Source organism: Phyllostomus discolor, chromosome 4, assembly GCF_004126475.2.
Source record: "Phyllostomus discolor isolate MPI-MPIP mPhyDis1 chromosome 4, mPhyDis1.pri.v3, whole genome shotgun sequence".
Taxonomy (NCBI): Eukaryota; Metazoa; Chordata; class Mammalia; order Chiroptera; family Phyllostomidae; genus Phyllostomus; species Phyllostomus discolor.
In genome coordinates, this window is record NC_040906.2 from 192,478,355 (window position 1) to 192,496,479 (window position 18,125).

The 18,125-nt window shown below is 41.6% G+C and overlaps 1 protein-coding gene across 11 annotated transcripts in view; it reads left to right on the forward strand.

Moving 5' to 3' along the window:
- The first annotated feature begins 740 nt into the window (after positions 1–740).
- Positions 741–18,125, forward strand: part of AIG1 (androgen induced 1) — a 212,130-nt gene continuing 194,745 nt past the window's right edge. For 2 of the 11 annotated variants that reach the window (XM_036024800.1, XM_036024803.1), the window contains exon 1: positions 763–1,227. In XM_036024800.1, coding sequence (XP_035880693.1) covers positions 1,087–1,227 — 141 coding nt within the window. In that variant the 5' untranslated portion in view covers positions 763–1,086. Of the gene's footprint in view, positions 1,228–1,565; positions 1,719–18,125 lie in introns of those variants that run through there. The other 9 variants (XM_036024802.1, XM_036024804.1, XM_036024798.1 and 6 more) reach the window with 7 other exon arrangements.

Sequence of the window (18,125 nt, forward strand, 5' to 3'; positions counted from 1 at the left end):
CTCTGCTTCTGGTTGGCTAAAATGTGATCGTGTTGCCCAAAGACTGATGAAACTCCAATGTGACAACATTTACTGGAAGGCAAAGGGCATCCAGTTTATATTTACTTTCCTTCCATTAAGCCCTGGATGTGTACGGTAGGAAAAAAATAAATAAGTAAAAGGGCAAACCAGTTTAACCCTGAAAAGATTAGTGTTAAGTTACACACACGAGTTTTATATCCAAACTTCAAATGATTTGTTTTTAAGCAGAATGTAATCTTGTAGCATAAACAGTTATCTCACTCTTTCTTTATAACCTTTTATTTATAAACTTCTTTCAAAGTTCACAGTCTGTATTCTTATATATTAACAAGATATTTATAAACCTCCTGTGGAAAGAGCAAAGAAATCTATCTACTGGGGTAGAGCTTACAAGGGAATTTCGTAATGAACAGTAAGTAGTCTAACACTAAAAATCCAATCGGTCCAGAATAAAGCAGTCACTCTACCCGTGCTCACGCTGACAGCCCACGGGTTCCACAGCACCAACCACCCTATTTATCCAAGAGGTACAAACCCCAGGGACCCCGCTCCCCCGAAATCCCGCGGCTGGAACACTTGGTCGACGCCGGAGTCATCTTCCGCAGGGCAGGGTTCCCAACTTTCCGCCCCGCCCCGTTATTGTCACCCGCAGCAGCCCCTAGAGGTCGGAAGGCGTTCCCTTTCCGAGCCCTAGGCGACCTCGGGGATAACCCCACCCACCCGCCCAGCCCAGCCCAGCCCAGCCCAGCCCAGCCAACAGGCCCCGCCACTCCTCGGAAGCCTAGGGGGCGCCCCGGGCCGGGTCTCCCGGGGCCCGAAAACACTGGAACAGAATGACGGAGATGACGAAAGAGCTGACGCCACGCCGCCTGCCCGGCCGCGGCCACCGTTAGCGCCAGCGTAGGTCGCCTAGGCACTCGCAGTCGCGGTTCCAGCGGGGCGCGCTGCGTTCAGCGCCGTCCCGCCCCTCCGCCCGCTGCGCCCGGCCTCCCACCGCGCGCACCTATTGCCTCCCGCACCCGCCCCTCCTCGTCTCTGCCCAGCCAGCCCAGGCCTCTGGCGAACATGGCGCTTGTCCCCTGTCAGGTGCTGCGGGTGGCGATACTGCTGTCCTACTGCTCCATCCTGTGCAACTACAAGGCCATCGAAATGCCCTCGCATCAGACCTACGGAGGGAGCTGGAAATTCCTGACGTTCATAGATCTGGTAAGGCTGTCCTCTCCCTTTCCCCGTGCGCCCTGCACTTTAGCCTGAGAATATTTGTGAGTGCTCCAGTGCCTGTGGGCACGCGCCTCTAGCATCCACTCTGGTCCTCGCCTCTTCCCCTGTGATTGCATCTGCCTACCCCTTCCTTCGGCAGCCCCTCAGTACCACCCACATTACCTGGTTGCTGTGGTTCAAGTGGAGGTGGGGTGCAGCCAGGTTGTGGGCTCTTTGGAAGGGAACACATATGCTTCTAAGAGGTGACACAGAAGGATGCCCAACTTAATAAATGGATTGGACGACCTTGATCATGAGGGGCCTCCAACTCACTGGCTCCCAAGGTGCTTTCCAGAGTGCCCATCGTGGGATCAAGTTGCAGCAACTGTGGAAACTGGGTACTGTCGAATTACTTGGAGCTTCCTCTGCAAGGACCAAAATCCTCCACACAAAGAAGAGAAAGCGCCTAATAAAGTTGTGTTTTTTGCATCTGGTTATTTTTATTTTTGTTTTTCTTTATTTTTGGCCCATCGTCAGTAATTTCCTTACTTCCTTTTACCCAGAAACATTAGGGGATAGAGATTTTCAAAATGCATTTCCAGTGCAACTTTACACCCCAGCTTCCTACCATCCCATGTAAAGTTTGCATTAGTTTGCATAAGCAGATCCTCTTTTGGCACAACATGATAGCCTTGGCAACTGCAGCTTTTGTTTTTTTTTGTGTGTATTTTTGTTTGTTTGTTTTTTAACATATTCACTTCTGGCACTAAAAGGGCCAGAGAATCGGAACGTGAACGTAAGGCCCAGGAATGACATGGGGTGGAATGTAGGAACTTCAGAATGAAAGGTGGCTAATTTACTCTGGGTCCAATAAACCCTAACAAATGGCCACACTAAAAGATGACCTCAAGGATGGCCACACTAAAAGATGACCAACAAAGTCTGGGCAGAGGGTTCGAACAAAAGCAACCCATGCTAAGGACTGCAGAAGACGCTGAACCAAGTCCTGGGATGCGGGAACTGTCCAAGATTACATACCAGGTTGGCTACACAAGCAAGACGACGGTCATCTCTAATCGTTGACACTCCATTTTGTTGAAGAGAAGTTGATATTTGCTTTAAGATATTTCCAAAGGTTTTAGATCCTTCAAAAGAGAAAAGTGCAGTCGCAGAGTTTTTGTTTAGAAAAACCAGCTTATATCTGTGTCACATTAGATACATTCAGAGAGGAACTTAAAAGTTCTTTTTCCCTAGGTCTCCAAATTGGGCTCGTAGCCCAGGGCACAGGACGTACTCAAGACCTCCCAGGGTTTCAGGGGTTTCGTTTTTCAAATCTTCAACTTCCATGTCTTTTTTGAAGTTGATCTCTCTCTGAATATAGGTAATACCTGCCAGTTCTTTTTTGCTTTGTCATGTGCTCATCCATCCATCCAAGGGGTGAGCACGTGACAAAGCTCTGTGTCGTATTTACCTGATCCTTTTAGCATTCAGAAGCTAGATGATTTTTCACCAGGACTGTCTTTATATTTGATGGAAAAATGAAGTCAGGCTTGTTTTGACAGGAAGGTGTATTGGGTTGATTGGCCCTGCCAGTTATGATGTACAGCATACATGCTATAGATTGAATGAGTGAATCACAGCCCTGATGTTATATATATATATATACATACATATATAACATATATATGTTACATACATATACATATATATATATCAGGGTGTTAGAAATCATGTCCCTTTTTCAAGTGTTTAAACTTATGCTAAAATGTTTAGACATATTAAAATATGTGCTTAGGTTTTCAGACTTCTTTTAGGAGCTCTGTGAACAAAGTTCCTCTTAGGTCACTACAATACCCCCTTCCTCAATCAGATCTCACTTAGAGCTGGCCCACTTCAGTGTCACCAAGGAGCGGTGTTGGGCTAAAATACTGACGGAGACCCCACCCAGCAGAGCTGCAGGAACTCTGAACAGTTCTCAGAAGCACTCTGGGGTTAGATACAGTGTGCAGGGGAGCAGAGTAGGGGGTTGGCCATGGAGAAGGAGAGAAAGTGAAGGTGTCGGTTAATCCATGAGCGATGACTGCTTCTCACACTGGCGTTGCTTACTGTGTGTTGAAAAATAAGACTCCCATAAAGCAATATATTTTTCATAACCTCCGTGTGACGAGAAGCTGTGGTAGAGCCACTCTGACTCTCTTAATCTGTCATATACTTCATATTTTAGCATTTGATCACTGGGCATGTCTCTTTTAAATGATGATCATCACAAATAGACTTTGTCTATCAAAATTCAGGCATCAATTCAAATTAGATACTTTTACTTGGTTTCGTATTTAGATTCCGTTTGTATGGGCCTGCAGCCAGTCATTCAGATTTCTTACTGTCTGTGGTTCTGATTGAGATATAGTAATTCTCTTTAACCATGAGTTCTTGTGAGAAGTTATGTATAGAATGTATTCACAGAGGGACACTCAAGCAAACTAATATGTATATATCAGTACATATATACATATATGCTATGTACATGTATACACATACACACATATATGAGATCTGTCCAGAAAAAGTCCAGCCATTGCTAATATAAAGAGAATGGTTTGCATGACACTGATGTAATCTGGCAGTCAAGGAGAGTGGACTGGAATGTGCATGTGTGAACAATGATGACTTCACTGCCCAAGTCAGTGGGGGTGGTAGACCCCATTGGGTGAGCACGTGCACTGTGTGGCCATCACATTCAAAATGATTGAATGAGTAGAGCAATGAATCTGTATTAAATTTTGAGTTAGGCTTGAACATTCCTCCCAAAAACTATTCAGATGATTCAGAAGGCTTTGGGGAGGATGCAGTGAGTGCAGTGCAAATAAAAATGTGGCACAAATGCTTCAAAGATGGTTGAGAATCTGTTGAAAGTGACCTACATTCTAGAAGGCCTGCAACAAGCAGAACACCTGATAATATTGAACGTGTGTGGGCTGCAATCAACAAAAATCAGTGACTGACAGTGTGAGCACTAGAAGCTGAACTGGGGATTCCAAATACTACTGTGTCCAAGATTTTGACAGAGGATCTCGGCATGAAACGTGTCGTGGCAAAATTCATTCTGCAGCCTCTGCTACCAGAGCAGAAGAAATGTAGTTGCTGATGATGACTTGATCCAAACTGCTACCAGTGAAAGAGATTTCCTCAAGAAGGTCACAGCTTTGAAGGGGACTAAGGGGTCATTGTCCTATGTACAATGTTTCTTGTGTCTTACATCTTCTTCAATAAATGTCTCTTATTTTTCTTATTGCATGGCTGGATACTTTATGGACAGACTGTACAGATTCATAGTCTTTAGAGCTTAAGCATTGTATAGCTGTTCAAATGTCGTGGCCACCAACCGGCAGTGACCGTGGAACGCTGTGGATGGCTCGTCGAAGCTCGAGAAAAACATACACAGAGACAACTGAGTCCTGTGGGGAAATAGGGTCGAAATGGCCATTCTCTCTAGTGGGGAGCGCCATGGCCACCCACCCTAGGGAAGAGCACCCCATTCTCCCACCCAAGTAGGCTTTTATTGGGTTTGTTTGCATAACAATTCAGGTAAAGCTCATTACTCATTGGGAGGCAGTAAAGATCAAACAATAGATAACAAAGAACTCCGAGGGCCTATTTTGAGTCACAGTCAGGTAGCTAAAGAGCTGTAAAACTTTGAGGAACAAACTTACTTCTTCCTTGGACCCTTATCATTCAATTGAGACCATTCTAAACAAAGCTGGTTTCACAGGATTTTACACATTCTTTCTTAGGCCTGATCACCCAGGGGGCCCGCCCTTTCCAGCACAGAGCAGCACCACCCTCTGTCATTGTTTCAGGCTTAGGTGGAGCAAGGGAAGTAAGGCAGCCAAGAGATTAGGATATTTTCTCCCAGACAATGAGGACTCAGGCTTTGTCAAAGCCGAGGGGCGAGGGTCCATCACCCCCTTTTGCTGTAACCCCCAAAGTCCTTTCTTGGGGGCCTCCCACATGATCGTGCCTGTCTTAGGTCGTTCCCCCCTTGGGGAATCTTACCCGTTGCGGGCCAGACAGGGTGAAGTAAAAGGAGCAGAAGCGGTGTTCCTGCCAGGGAGATAAGCTTTTGTTTCCTTGGTGGCTTGTGGTCCAAGGTCATTCCCTCAGCCTTAGCCTTCATGGGGGTTACAGCTTCTGATACCTGGCAGGGCGGTTCCCAACATTCAAACAACCAACCTGTCATTCCTTAGGAATGGCATGAAAAGATTAGGCTACTATAATTTACCCATTTAACTTTTCATTTTTGTGTGTTAAAAAAAACTTTGTCGCTTAGTGCCTTGAACAATTTTAACAATTCGAAGGTCATTAGAGCGATTTTTGAAGAGGGTTTAGCTTCTCAAAATTCCAAGTAGAAGGCCCTTCTTCTAGTCAACGTGGCTGGAGGGGAGTCTGGGTATTTATCCTGGTGGCCATAGTCTGGTTCCATGTTCCATGTTCCATGGCATCAGTTTACCAGAACACAAGTTGGAAATCCAAGGCTGTGTGTATCCGGGAGCAGAGGGCTGCATGGCAGGGCCGTTCCAGCTGCAGCCACGGCTTTCTCTGAGTGTGAGTCATCCCAGGAGAATCAAAGCTCATGGTTAAACACTGAAATGCAAGATACTGCTCTCAGTAATTTTACACTGTTATTCCCCAAGAGCTTCTTTTTCCAGCATTGGAAAACGGTAAGAGAGCTACAGTGCTTCGGGAAAATTCAAGTTGGCAAATGGAAATGGAATGCCTGTGGTGTGGTAGGCAGAATGACGGGTCCCTAAAGATGCCCGTGTCCCCGCAATCTATGAATATATTAGGTCACAAGGCAGAGGAGAGTTAGGGTTGCTGATTAGCTGATGTTAAAATAGGGAGATTATCCAGGATTATCCAGATGGGCTCAAAGTAAGTCACACACATTCTTAAAAGCAGGGGGAGGCAGAAGAGGAGTCAGGTGGAAGAAGAAGTGACTGTTGAAGAAAGTGACGGAGAGATGAGGCATTGCTGGCTTTGAAGGCGAAGGGAGGGGCCAACTCCAAGGGGTGTAGAGGGGTGTCTAGAAGCTGGAAAGGGCAAGGAAATAACTTCTCCCCTGGAGCCTCCAGAAGGAACACAGCCCTGCTGACACCTTGGTTGTAACTTGGTGAGACCCATTTTGGACTTCTGCCCTCCAGAAATGTAAAATAACAAACATGTGTTGCTGAAGGCTCTAAATGTGCGGTAATTTGTTACTGCAGCAATAGGAAGCTAGTGCCTGTGGCTTTGTATGCTCTGGCCTAAACAAAAATCCTTAAATGTTGTTGGCTTAGGCAATGACTCAGTAGTCCTTCGAGTGTGTTAGGTAATTGGGTAATTTGCACTTTAACCAAAATACAGGTTTTGGCCTCCTGCATCTATGAAACTGTGTGGAGGAGACGCACATGTAACAATAGGCAATATGAGGATCTATAAAAACTGAACGACACTGGAAAAAGTAGGTCTTTGCTGTACTGTAAAGTATTTCAGAGACTCTCACTATGAAACACGCCCTACCAGGAGGAAGAATACCCTAAACTGGAAATAAGCTGGAGAGAAGGAAAATTTACACTTAACTGATTTCAAATACTTCCTTAGCCAATGTTACAGCTGACGAATTTTCTTCAAATGATACAGATTCGTTCACTTACCACTAATGAAAGGATGCTTGCCCCCTCAAGTTATGTAACAGTGGCCCCCAAAATTATTAAAATGAGAAATCAGAATAAAGGCAGCATAAATAAGATATATGTTGAGGCCTCAAAGTAGTGCTGGAGTTTAGTATTTTAAACTTATGAACAAATGCAAAGTTTTTCCTACCAAATTTTCAGTGAGCATTCTTTTCTTGCCCTAACACCGCCTAAGACATTTGAAATCATAGGGATTTTTTTTTGGAATATATCAATCAGAACTTTATTCAAATGTGTGTGCTAGAATGTCTAACACATAAGCCAGAATCAACTTTGAAAAACATGAACTGGACATTTGTTGCTAAAAATTAAATTCCTACTGACATTGGACTTAGGACCTTTGATTCTTAAAGATGGAAACAAAAATCTGGCTCTCCCATTTTTTCTGCTTCATGGTGCCCGCCAGTTTGAGAGTTACCTCCTGGGGCTGCATCTCACGCATTGTCTTCCCTGTACTGACTTCAGTTATGCATGCGCAGAAGATTGTTTAGGTCATGCCTCCTCAAAGTGTGGTCTGGCAACCAGAGTATCCATGTTACCTGGGAGCCTGCTGGAAACATGGAACCTTGGGCTCCCCCCCAGACCTTCTGAATCAGAATCTACACCTTAATAAGACCATCGGGTCATTTGTCTGCACATTCTAATGTGATAAGTGTTGCTCTAGGCCACCTTGTTTCTGCTCTGTAATTTAACATGGAATAGTTTATAGAATACAGCATCAATATATTAATTCTGCCTACTGTATTTAAAACACCTCTAAACATACCATTGCCGGCGTGGCTTAGTTGGTTGTAGAGTCATCCTATAAACCAAGAGTTGCGGGTTTGTTTTTGGTCAGGGTACATGCCTGAGTTGTGGGTTTAGTTTTTAGTTGGGGTGTGTGCAAGAGACAGCTGATCAATATTTCCCTACCTCACATCAATGTTTCTTTTTTTTAAGATTTTATTTATTTATTTTTAGAGAAGGAAGGGAGAGAGAAAGAGAGAGAGAAACATCAATGTGCGGTTGCTGGGGGTCACGGTCTGCAACCCAGGCATGTACCCTGAATGGGAATCGAACCTGCGACACTTTGGTTCGCAGCCTGTGCTCAATCTACTGAGCTACGCCAACCAGGGCTTACATCAATGTTTCGCACTCTCTCTCTCCCTCTCTGTTCCCCTCTCTCTAAAAACCAATAGGAATGTCCTCAGGTGAATATAGAAAAACATTTAAACATTTTTCAAAATATATTGAAGGTGACTGTTATGGTGAAATGGTTAAAAACATGTAAAGAATGACAACTTTAAAATAAAAGGAAGAGAAAAATGTGTTAGGCGCCAGGGATAGGTTATTTATTGCCATTATGAAACAAATTGAGCTAATCTTCAGGGCAACCAAGGTGAAAAAGCAAATACACACTTGCTTGCATTGTGCCTTGTGTTGGCATAAAGGAAGCAGAGCAATTTATCAGAAAAATACACTTCTTTCCAGACGCCGACTTTTCAAGGTCATTTATCACTCAGGTTGTCATACAAAGAACATTGAGTAGAAAGTAGATAATGCCTTTGATTGATTTTTAGCGGAATATATAGGAGTATTTTTATAGTTGATGTTTCTTATATCATGATTTGAGGAAAGCCAAAGGCATGGCTTTCTATTTTGACTGGGTGAAGGCATTTTTGTAGAGGTTTAAAGTAACATAATGTAGGCACTTATTTTTGTTTTCTCAATCTGTATTGCAAAAGAATTTAAGAAAGCCACAGAGTGAGAAGGGTGAATAAAGGCTCAGATGTTGAAACCCTTGGGGTGTTCAAAGAGCAGGAAATAGTCAAGTATACCTGGAGGATATATTTTGTGCTTTTAGACATGCTAAGAATTTTTGGCATTTAAAAAAACATTAAAAAGATAGCACTACATAAGTGTATTAAACAATGCATTTGAGTTTTTCTCATATTTACCTATTACTTACAATAAAACATTCTTGACTCTAGTTCGTGGCTTAATATTAAATAGGAAATAAAATATCTTGAGAAGAGATTCTGTATGTCATTATGTAACTAGGGTACTTAGTTTGCCAGTTAAAACCACAGACTGCCACGTGAGGGCCAAAAGTTCATTGAGTTCTCAGTGAACATATTGAAGTGGGGTTTTTGTTTATGTTTTTTGTTTTTGGATATTATACAAAGAGGGTGAATCTGCATTTTTTTTAGTAGAATCATCCTTTACACTGAAATGTGCATATAAATTTGAAGGGTTAATGCTTTTTCCTAGCCTTGGGGGAGAATTGTGAGTGTGATACTTTGCATAGAACCCTCTTTACCTTCTTTGAAAGTGTTGTTTTGGATCAGACATAATGTAGGGGCCTGGTTTCATCAGCGTGGGGAGGGTAGCTGAGTATATTTTTTTTTTTTTATTTTTAGAGAGGGAAGGGAGGGAGATAGAGAGAGAGAGAAACATCAGTGTGCGGTTGCTGGGGGTCATGGCCTGCAACCCAGGCATGTGCCCTGACTGGGAATCGAACCCGCGACACTTTGGTTCGCAGCCCGCGCTCAAGCCACTGAGCTACGCCAGCCAGGGCGGTAGCTGAGTATATTACCACCCATTCCCTTCCTTAGTTGCGACTGTTATTGACATTACGGAAAGTCATCTGACCACTCGTTGAGGTCACTTCTTTCCCCATGCCCGCCACCCCCCATCTCTGCTATAACATTTAGCAAAATTAGTAGCTGCTCTTGAGGCTTTTCATTTGTTTCTGTGTGTTACCCTGAAATGTCATGTGTTGCTGCGGGGCTGTGAACAATAGTATAATTTTCCATCTTGAATCAGATATTCCTGCGATCCAAGTATGCTTGGAAAAATCTTACTGCTTAGGATTCCACAACAACCGGGCTCTCTTGAGTGCCGGGCAGCCTCTGGCCTGACAGCTGCAGGGCCTTTTTCTCACCTGTGGTGCAGTCCTACCAGAGCTCAGGGAGTGCAGGGCCCTCTTTCAAAGTGGTGCATCTGGTGGCGGGTCAGATCTATTTTGGAGCAAGATATGGAATGTAGCTTCGATGGGCTTGGGCAAGATAGACTAGTCAAGAATAACCAGAGAAATCACTGGAATACTGTTCTTTTGAATCTTGAGAAAATAGAATGTATTCATGACAATATTTTAGAAGCATGGCATTCTAAGAAGTCAGTTAGATAAAGGTATAGTTGACTTCATGTTGACTAATATTTAGATGTGTCAGGCTATTATTATTTAAGAATTTAATTTCACAAGCAACACAGACTTATAGAAAATTTGTATAATACAGAGAGCCATAGGGAAGAAAATATACCCCATCTCAGTTACCCTTAGTTTTCTGTGCATGTTAGCATTGAGTGCTTTAAGATGGCATTTATTTGAGAACTTCATACACACATAGAGAGTCAGACTGCAGCTATATATATTGTATATGTTTACAGTGTGTGGACACATGTATAGTCAGATTTCAGAAAAACCCTATCTTTATAAAAATTATTTTAAATGACAGAGAAAAACATCACTCAGAGATACCAATGTTAGTATTTGGTTTTTGCCTTTTGAGCCATATATATATATATATATTTCTTTAAAACAAAAGCTCAATATATGCACACAGCTGTATGAATTAATTTTTTAAATTAACATACACTAAAATGAACCCCTTTTGGTGTCCAGTTCATGAGTTTTGACGGATGTGTAGACGCATGTAGCCACCACCACAGTCACCTAAAATATCCCTTTACGCTGTCCCCTCATCGCCCAACCCTTCCCCTGAGTCTTAGCGGCCCCAGATTTGTTCTCTATCCCTGTAGCTTTGCCTCTTCTAGAAAAATATATGACCTATGCTGCCCAGCATTGGAGTCTGGCTCTTTTTGCTTAACGTGATGCATTTCAGATTCCTGCGTGCTGTTGCCTATTGATCGTCCCATTTTATTGCTGGATAGTATTCCGCAGGATTCATGCCCCACTGTTTGATCCACTCCTAAGCTGAAGGGCATTTGAGATTTTTCTAGTTGTGGTAATAATAAAATAGCAGCTATAAACGTTGTCGTACAAGTTTTTGCATGAACGTGAGTTTTCATTTTTACTGGGTATGTACTTAGGAGTGGGATGGCTTGGTTATATGGAAAGTACATGTTTAACGAGAAACTGCCAAACTGCTTTCCAGGGTGCATGTGACATTTGCACTGCCATCATCAGTGCGTGAGAGTTCCAGTGGCCTGAGTCCTCGTCAGTGTGTGGCATCCTCCATTTCTCTTCTATTTTAGCTGTTCTAATATGCGTGTGTTATTAGTATCTCGTTGTTTTAATTTGCATTATACTCATGGCTGTGCATTTTTATCACACATACAACTTCTTTGAGAAATGTCTGTTCAAATATTTTGCCCATTCAAAAATTAGATTGTTTCTTATGATTAAGCTTTGAGAATTTTTGCATATGGTGGATATCAGTTCTCTGTCAAATGTGTAATTTGCAAATATTTTCTCCCTGGTGTATCTTTGCATTTTCTTACTACAGTGGTTTCTTTTGCAGAGCAAAAGTTTATCATTTTGATGGCATCCAAATAATTCTTTTTTCTTTTCTGGAACATGCTTTTGATATTTATCCAAGAACATTTTCCCTAACCCAAAATCACAAAGAGTTTTTCTTCCTCTAGTTCCTTCTAGAAGTTTTATTTTTTAGTTTTCAGTAGGCCTATGGCCCATTTGGAGTTAGTGTTTTGGATATGGTGTGAAGTAAGTGTCAAGTTGAGTCTTTTCTGTATACGTTCTTTTTCCTGTGTATATACAGGTGCTCCAGCACCGTTTCTTGAGAGGTCTGTCCTTTCACGGTGGCCTTCACGCCTTTGTCAGAGAGCAGTTGGCGTCTGCCTGCTCACAGGTACTGCGCTATGTTGATTTTTGCAGCTTTATCACACCTGAAATTTTTCACAATTTGTTTAGGCTATTCTAATTATTTTGCCTGTGTTTAAATTTTAGACTACACTTGCTAGTATCTACAAACTGTTCTATTGGTATTTTTGAATGGAATTTCACCGAATCTATAGAATGATTCAGGAAAACTTGACATCTTCACATTTACCCTTTTAATCTGTGAATGTGATACAACTTTCTGTTTATTCAGATCTTTGATGCCTTCCATGGACATTTTCTAGTCTTCAGCATATAACTCCTGCACATATTTTGTTAAATTTACACCTGTTTTGTTTTTGTTAGTGCTATTATAAATGGTATTTTTAAAAATTTGCCTTTTATTAAGCATGTTATATTTAATTGGCATTTTTATTGAGATGACTGTAGATTTGCATCAGCTGTAAGACATGACACAGAGACACCTGTGTAGGCTTTGCTCAGTGTCCCCCAGTGGTGCCATCTTGTACGATTGAATCATGATATCACAACTAGGATATTGATAGTGAAGCAGCCCAGATGCGGAACAGTTACATCACCACAGTGTACCTCATGTAGCATTTTTTATGGCCACAGCTACGTACTGCCTTAGCCCTTCCCCTGACCGCTGTTAACTATTGGTTTACTTTCTATGATTTTGTCATTTCAATAATATTACATAAATGGGGTCATATTGGTGACTTTTGGGGGTTACCAAAAGTAACCCCCCAATTATTCTGAGAGGCTTTTACTCTCAGAATAATTCCCTGGAGATTCACCCAAGTTGTTACACGTGCTGATGGTTTGTTACTTTTTTGCTGTGTCGTATTTCGTGGTATGGGTGTATCACAGTTTGTTTAACCAGTCACCCATTAAAGGATACCTGGATTGTTTCAAGTTTGGGGCTATTGTTAATAGAGCTGCTTTGAACATTCATGTGCGGGCTTTTGTGTGAACATAAATTTTTATTTTTTTGCATAAATATTCAAGAGGGCTGTTGCTGGGTTGTATAATAGTTGTAATTTTAGTTTTAGAAGAAACAGCCAAACTGTTTTCCAGAGTGGCTGTGGCATTTGACATTTTTTATCAGCAATGTGTGAGTGATACAGTTTTTCCTTATTCTTGCCAGTGACGCGATGTTGTCAGTGTTTTTATTTTAGCAATTTTGATTGGTATGTAGTGGTATGTCATTGTGCTTGTAGTTTGCATTTGGCTAACAATGGCTAATAACATTGAATGTCTTTGAGCTTACTTGCCATCTGTTTATGCTTTCAGTGAAACAAATAGTATTACTTTGTTAAATTGTCCTTTCTGATGGCTTATTGCTAGCTCATAGGGATACATTTGATTTCTGCACATTGATCTTGTCTTGTGATTTTGCTGAACTTGCTCATCCTTAGAGCTTTACTATAGATTCCATGTGATTTTTAAAAAGTAGAGTCTTGGCACCTGCTGATGAACAGTCTTCTTCTCTTCTAATCTTCAAGCCTTTTACATCTTTTTTCTGATTTATTGTATTGTTTTAGACTTCTAATATGATATTGAATAGAAATGATGAGAGTCAATATTTCTGCCTTATTTTTTAGGAAGAAAATAGTCTTTTGCAGTTAAATATGATGATAGTGATAATATTTTTTTTCATTTTTCATTTATTGGTTTTCCTTTATATTTTCTTCTACTCTTAGTTTGGAAAGCTTTAGAAATCACAAATGGATGCTGAATTTTGTCATATGCACTTGACTGTATCTGTTGATATGCTCGTATGGATTTTATTTCTTTTTCCTGTTAATATGCTAAATTATATTGGCTGATCTAAAAATATTGAACTAGTCTTGCATTCCTAAGGTAAATGCATTTGATTGTGCTATATTGCCCGGTTACATATTGCTGAATTTAGTTTGCCGTATTTTGCCGATTTTGCCTCTATGTTTATTATGTTTTGAGGAATATTTACCTCTTTTCTGTGTGTCTGACTTCACGATTGGAGTAGTTCTGGTCCTTGTTCTTCTTCTGTGTCCTCGAAGAGGTTGAATAGACCTGTGCTACTTCTTCCTGACGTTTTCTGTAGAATGTGTCCATGGAAACCACTGGGCCTGAAGTTGTCTTTGTGGGAAGGTTTTCACTAAAATTCTCATTTGGTTGATTAGAAGATAGGGAACTATTCAGTTGATCTACTTCTTTTTTATCATGATTTGGCAGTTTCTGTCTTTCCCGGAATTGGTCTGTTTGGAGAAGCCCAGCTCTCTTTCTCCGTGGCCCCTGCCCTAACCTCCGGGTTGCACGTGCTCCTTTGCTGGCTTCCCCTGGCCAGGAAAATAGAGTTCTGTCAGGATGTTACCTCCTGGGCTGTCACGCAGTTCTGCACACTTGGGGTCGCCTTCACAGAGAGGCAGCAAGGGAAAACCCCATGCCCCCCACCCCTTCCACCACCCTTTATACAAGAGAGCCTCCGTTTCCCAGTTCCTCTGGCTAGAGAGACAGACAGGTTTTCTTTCCTTAGGGTTTTAGACACCTGTGTTATTCCCAGCGCAGTTCTGTACTTGGGCCTGTAAGGTCTCCCTCACAACTTGCAGCACCCAGGGGGTCTTTTCTCTGGTCCTCTGGCAGGAAAGAAGGTGTTTCTCCTGGGGTCTTTGTGGCTAGTGCTTGCTGCAGAATTCTAAGAGTGAGCTCACCCTCAGTTCAAATATAGGGGGGAAAAGGAAATAAACATCCACAAACCTTACCCCTTATTCAAGTTTTCACTTTAATTCCCAATCTGCCTGCTCTGTGTACTTTTCAGAGCCTTCAGGTAGTAGCTTTTCATATTCTGTTCAGAGTTTTTAGTTGTAGTCAGTGATGGTGATAGGCTGGGTGGGGTCCACTTTCTCCATCTCGGCTGGCATCGGAAATAGCTTGCATATAATTTTAATATCTGTTTTTTTCCATCTAGAATATTTTGTATACATTTTCCCATGCCATTATGACATTTTTTTATAATATCATTTTTAATGAATGTGTATTCCTTCATCTGGGAATTTACACTAATTGGCCTAGTGAACATATGAGTAGGTAAATCTTTTCACACATCTGTGATTATTCTCTCAGGATAAATTCTTAGAGGTGCAATTGCTGTTCTAAAATCTTTAAGAGTGTACCCTAACTTTAAATCAATCATTTTTACTCCCTCCAATATTTAGAATACTTATTTCTCAATATTCTTGCTAACACTATGAGTGGAAAAATAACAGCAACAATCACTCAAGGTTCTGCAACTTCACAATTTCCTGACCAGGAGTCGCCCTGCAAATATTTCAGCACATATCTTATAAATGTAAATGAGAAGCTCTCATTAAGTTTATAAAACCTGTGGTATTGGCACATTTCGTTTGGGCTCATTAATACTTGAACCGTACATGAATCCTCAAATGCCTAGAGCATCCTAATTAGGGTAGAACTGACTTGGCTGAAGCGAGCATTTAGTTTCCTGTGCACAGTCATCATGGGTTTGCTTGTGCCTTCCACTCACCTTACATTCAAATTGCACTGCAGCTGAGTCATGAGTGACTTATTAAATCTAACTTGAAAGGCCAACGTTAGGAATCCAAGGAAAGTGTGTTTGCTCTTACAGTACACATCCTTTTCTTTGTAATTACACTTACACATCTTGGTTATTTTTTAAAAGAACATATGAATGTGGAAAAATACATAGTAGAATGGCAAAGTATCCTCTTCGAAAATATTAAGGCCTGAGTTCAATGCCAGAACAGATCCCTTGTGTATCAGCCCAGGTCCTGGCGGAGGAAAGATGGCCCGCTCAATCTGGGTAATTTGAACGAGTTTAGTGAAGGAACAATTTACAAGGGTGGGCAGGGTATATAGAGGAGTCACGAGATACAGCACTAAACTGTGGGCTACGAATATGGGCAATGCCCCGGCTAGGCTGAGGGCAGTGGCCTTTGGTGCTCCTCCAGCACGCAGGGATCTGCGGGGAGTGAGTGACAAAACAAACACCCCAAGTTTCCTTTCCTTGTGCTCCCCAGTCTCCTGCCAGTACTGCACATTGCTTAATCCCTGCCAAAAGTCAGAGGGTAAGAGAGCCTCTCTGATGCAGTGCCAAGATGTACCAAAATGAATATAAGGAAAATTATTGAATTTAAAACCCCTACCACAAATTCAGAAGTCTCTGGCTAATTTGCAACCAATTGTATATGATAAGGGACGTTTCTGTATATACACACACGCGCACACATTTGTAGTTGAAGATATAAAATGTAATGCTTAACATAATGTAAAATGATTTGCAGTAGGCTTTGCAAAGCATACTGTCAGTTTATTGGAGAATTATACACAGCCTATTCTATACCTATTAAATGGAGGCTTTACAGAATAGGAGAAGAGCACGTGGGTCCAGGAATCAGACTGAATCTGAACCTCATGAACCTCAGCCTTACCGTCTACCAGTTACCCAGCTCTGAGTCGATTTCTTACCTTCTCTAAGGCCTGATTTTTCTCATTTGTTCAATGGGAATAATAATAGTACCTATCCCACAGAGAGAGTTGCAGTGAGGATTAAATAAGGTGATGTGTTAACTGCATAAACCGATGCCGGTCACATATCAAGTACTTAATAAATGATTTGTATTATTTTTTAAATTATATTTTATTGATATGTTATTACAGTTGTCCCAGTTTCCCCCCTTTGCCTGCCTCCACTCAGCACCCTCCACTCCCTCAAGCAATCCCCACAGCATTATTCATGTCCATGGCTCATGCATATACGTTCCGTGGCTACTCCATTTCCTATATGGTACTGTACACCCCTGTGGCTGTTCTATACGTACCTATTTGTACTCCCTGATCCCCTCACCTCTTCACACATTCCCCCACATCCCCCTCCCACCTGGCAGCCATCAAAATGCTCTTTGTATCCATGATTCTGTGTCTGTTCTTTTTTGCTTAGTATGTTTTTTAGATTCAATTGTTGATAGATACACATTTATTGCCATTTTATTGTTAGTAGTTTTGATCTTCTTTTTCTTAAATAAATCTCTTTAACATTTTATATAATAATGGTTTGGTGATGATGAACTCTTGGTTTTTTTTCTTATCTGGAAAGCTTTTTATCTGCCCTTCGATTCTAAATGATATTGGTACTAGGAAGAGCAATCTTGGCTGTAGATCCCTGCTTTTCATGACTTTGAATATTTCTTGCCAATCCCTTCTAGCTTGCAAAGTTTCTTTTCAGAAATCACCTGACAGTCTTATGGTAACTTCCCTGTAGGTAACCAGCTGCTTTTCTCTTGCTGCTTTTAAGATGATCTGTCTTTTAATATTCTCTATTCTTTAACCTTTGACATTTTAATTATGATGTGTTTTGGAGTGGGCCTCTTTGCATACATCTTGTTTGGGTCTCTCTGTGCTTCCTGGACTTGCATGTCTATTTCCTTCACCAAATTGGGGAAGTGTTCTTTCATTATTTTTTCAAATAAATTTTCAATTTCTTTCTCTTTCTTGTTTCCTTCTGGAACCCCTGTGATGTGAATGTTGGAGTGCTTGAAGTTGTCCCTGAGGCTGCTTGTGCTATCCTTGCTTTTTGGATTCTTTTTTCTTCTTGTTGTTCTGATTGGTTGTTTTTTTGCTTCCTTATGTTCCAAATCACTGATTTGGTTCTTGGCTTCATCCACCCTACTGTGGTTTCCCAATAAATTGTTCTTTATTTCAATTAATGTATTCTTCATTTCTGACTGGGTCTTTTTTATGCTGCTGAGATCCTCACTAAGTTCTTTGAGCAGCCTTATAACAAGTGTTTTGAACTCTGTATCTGATAGATTGCCTATCTCCATTTTGTTAAGTACTTTTTCTGGAGTTTTGAGGTATTCTTTCATTTGGGCCATGTTTCTTTGTCTCCTCATTTTGGCAGCCTCCCTGTGTTTGTTTCTATGTATTAGGTTAAGCTGCCATAACTCTCTGACTTGGTAGCATGGCCTGATGTAGGCCCAGCACTACCAGCAGCCAGCCTAGATTCACAGCTTGGCTTTACCTAGTAGTCTACAAACTTAGCACAAGTAGCAACCATCTCAGAGTGCTTTATAGCTCATGCAGGGTAGCCCCAGGTAGAACGCAAGTAGGGACTAAACTTGACCTGAACCACCTGGGAAATCCCAGGACCAGCGCACTCAGTAGATAGCTACAGACCATGTCGGAGCACTGCTAAATCTCCCCTGCATAGCTGATCCTCCATGAAGGGCTGAGGTTGGTGGTCAGTGGTCACAGCCAGTCCTTGCAGCTGACTGGCTTGGGCAAATCCCTCCCAT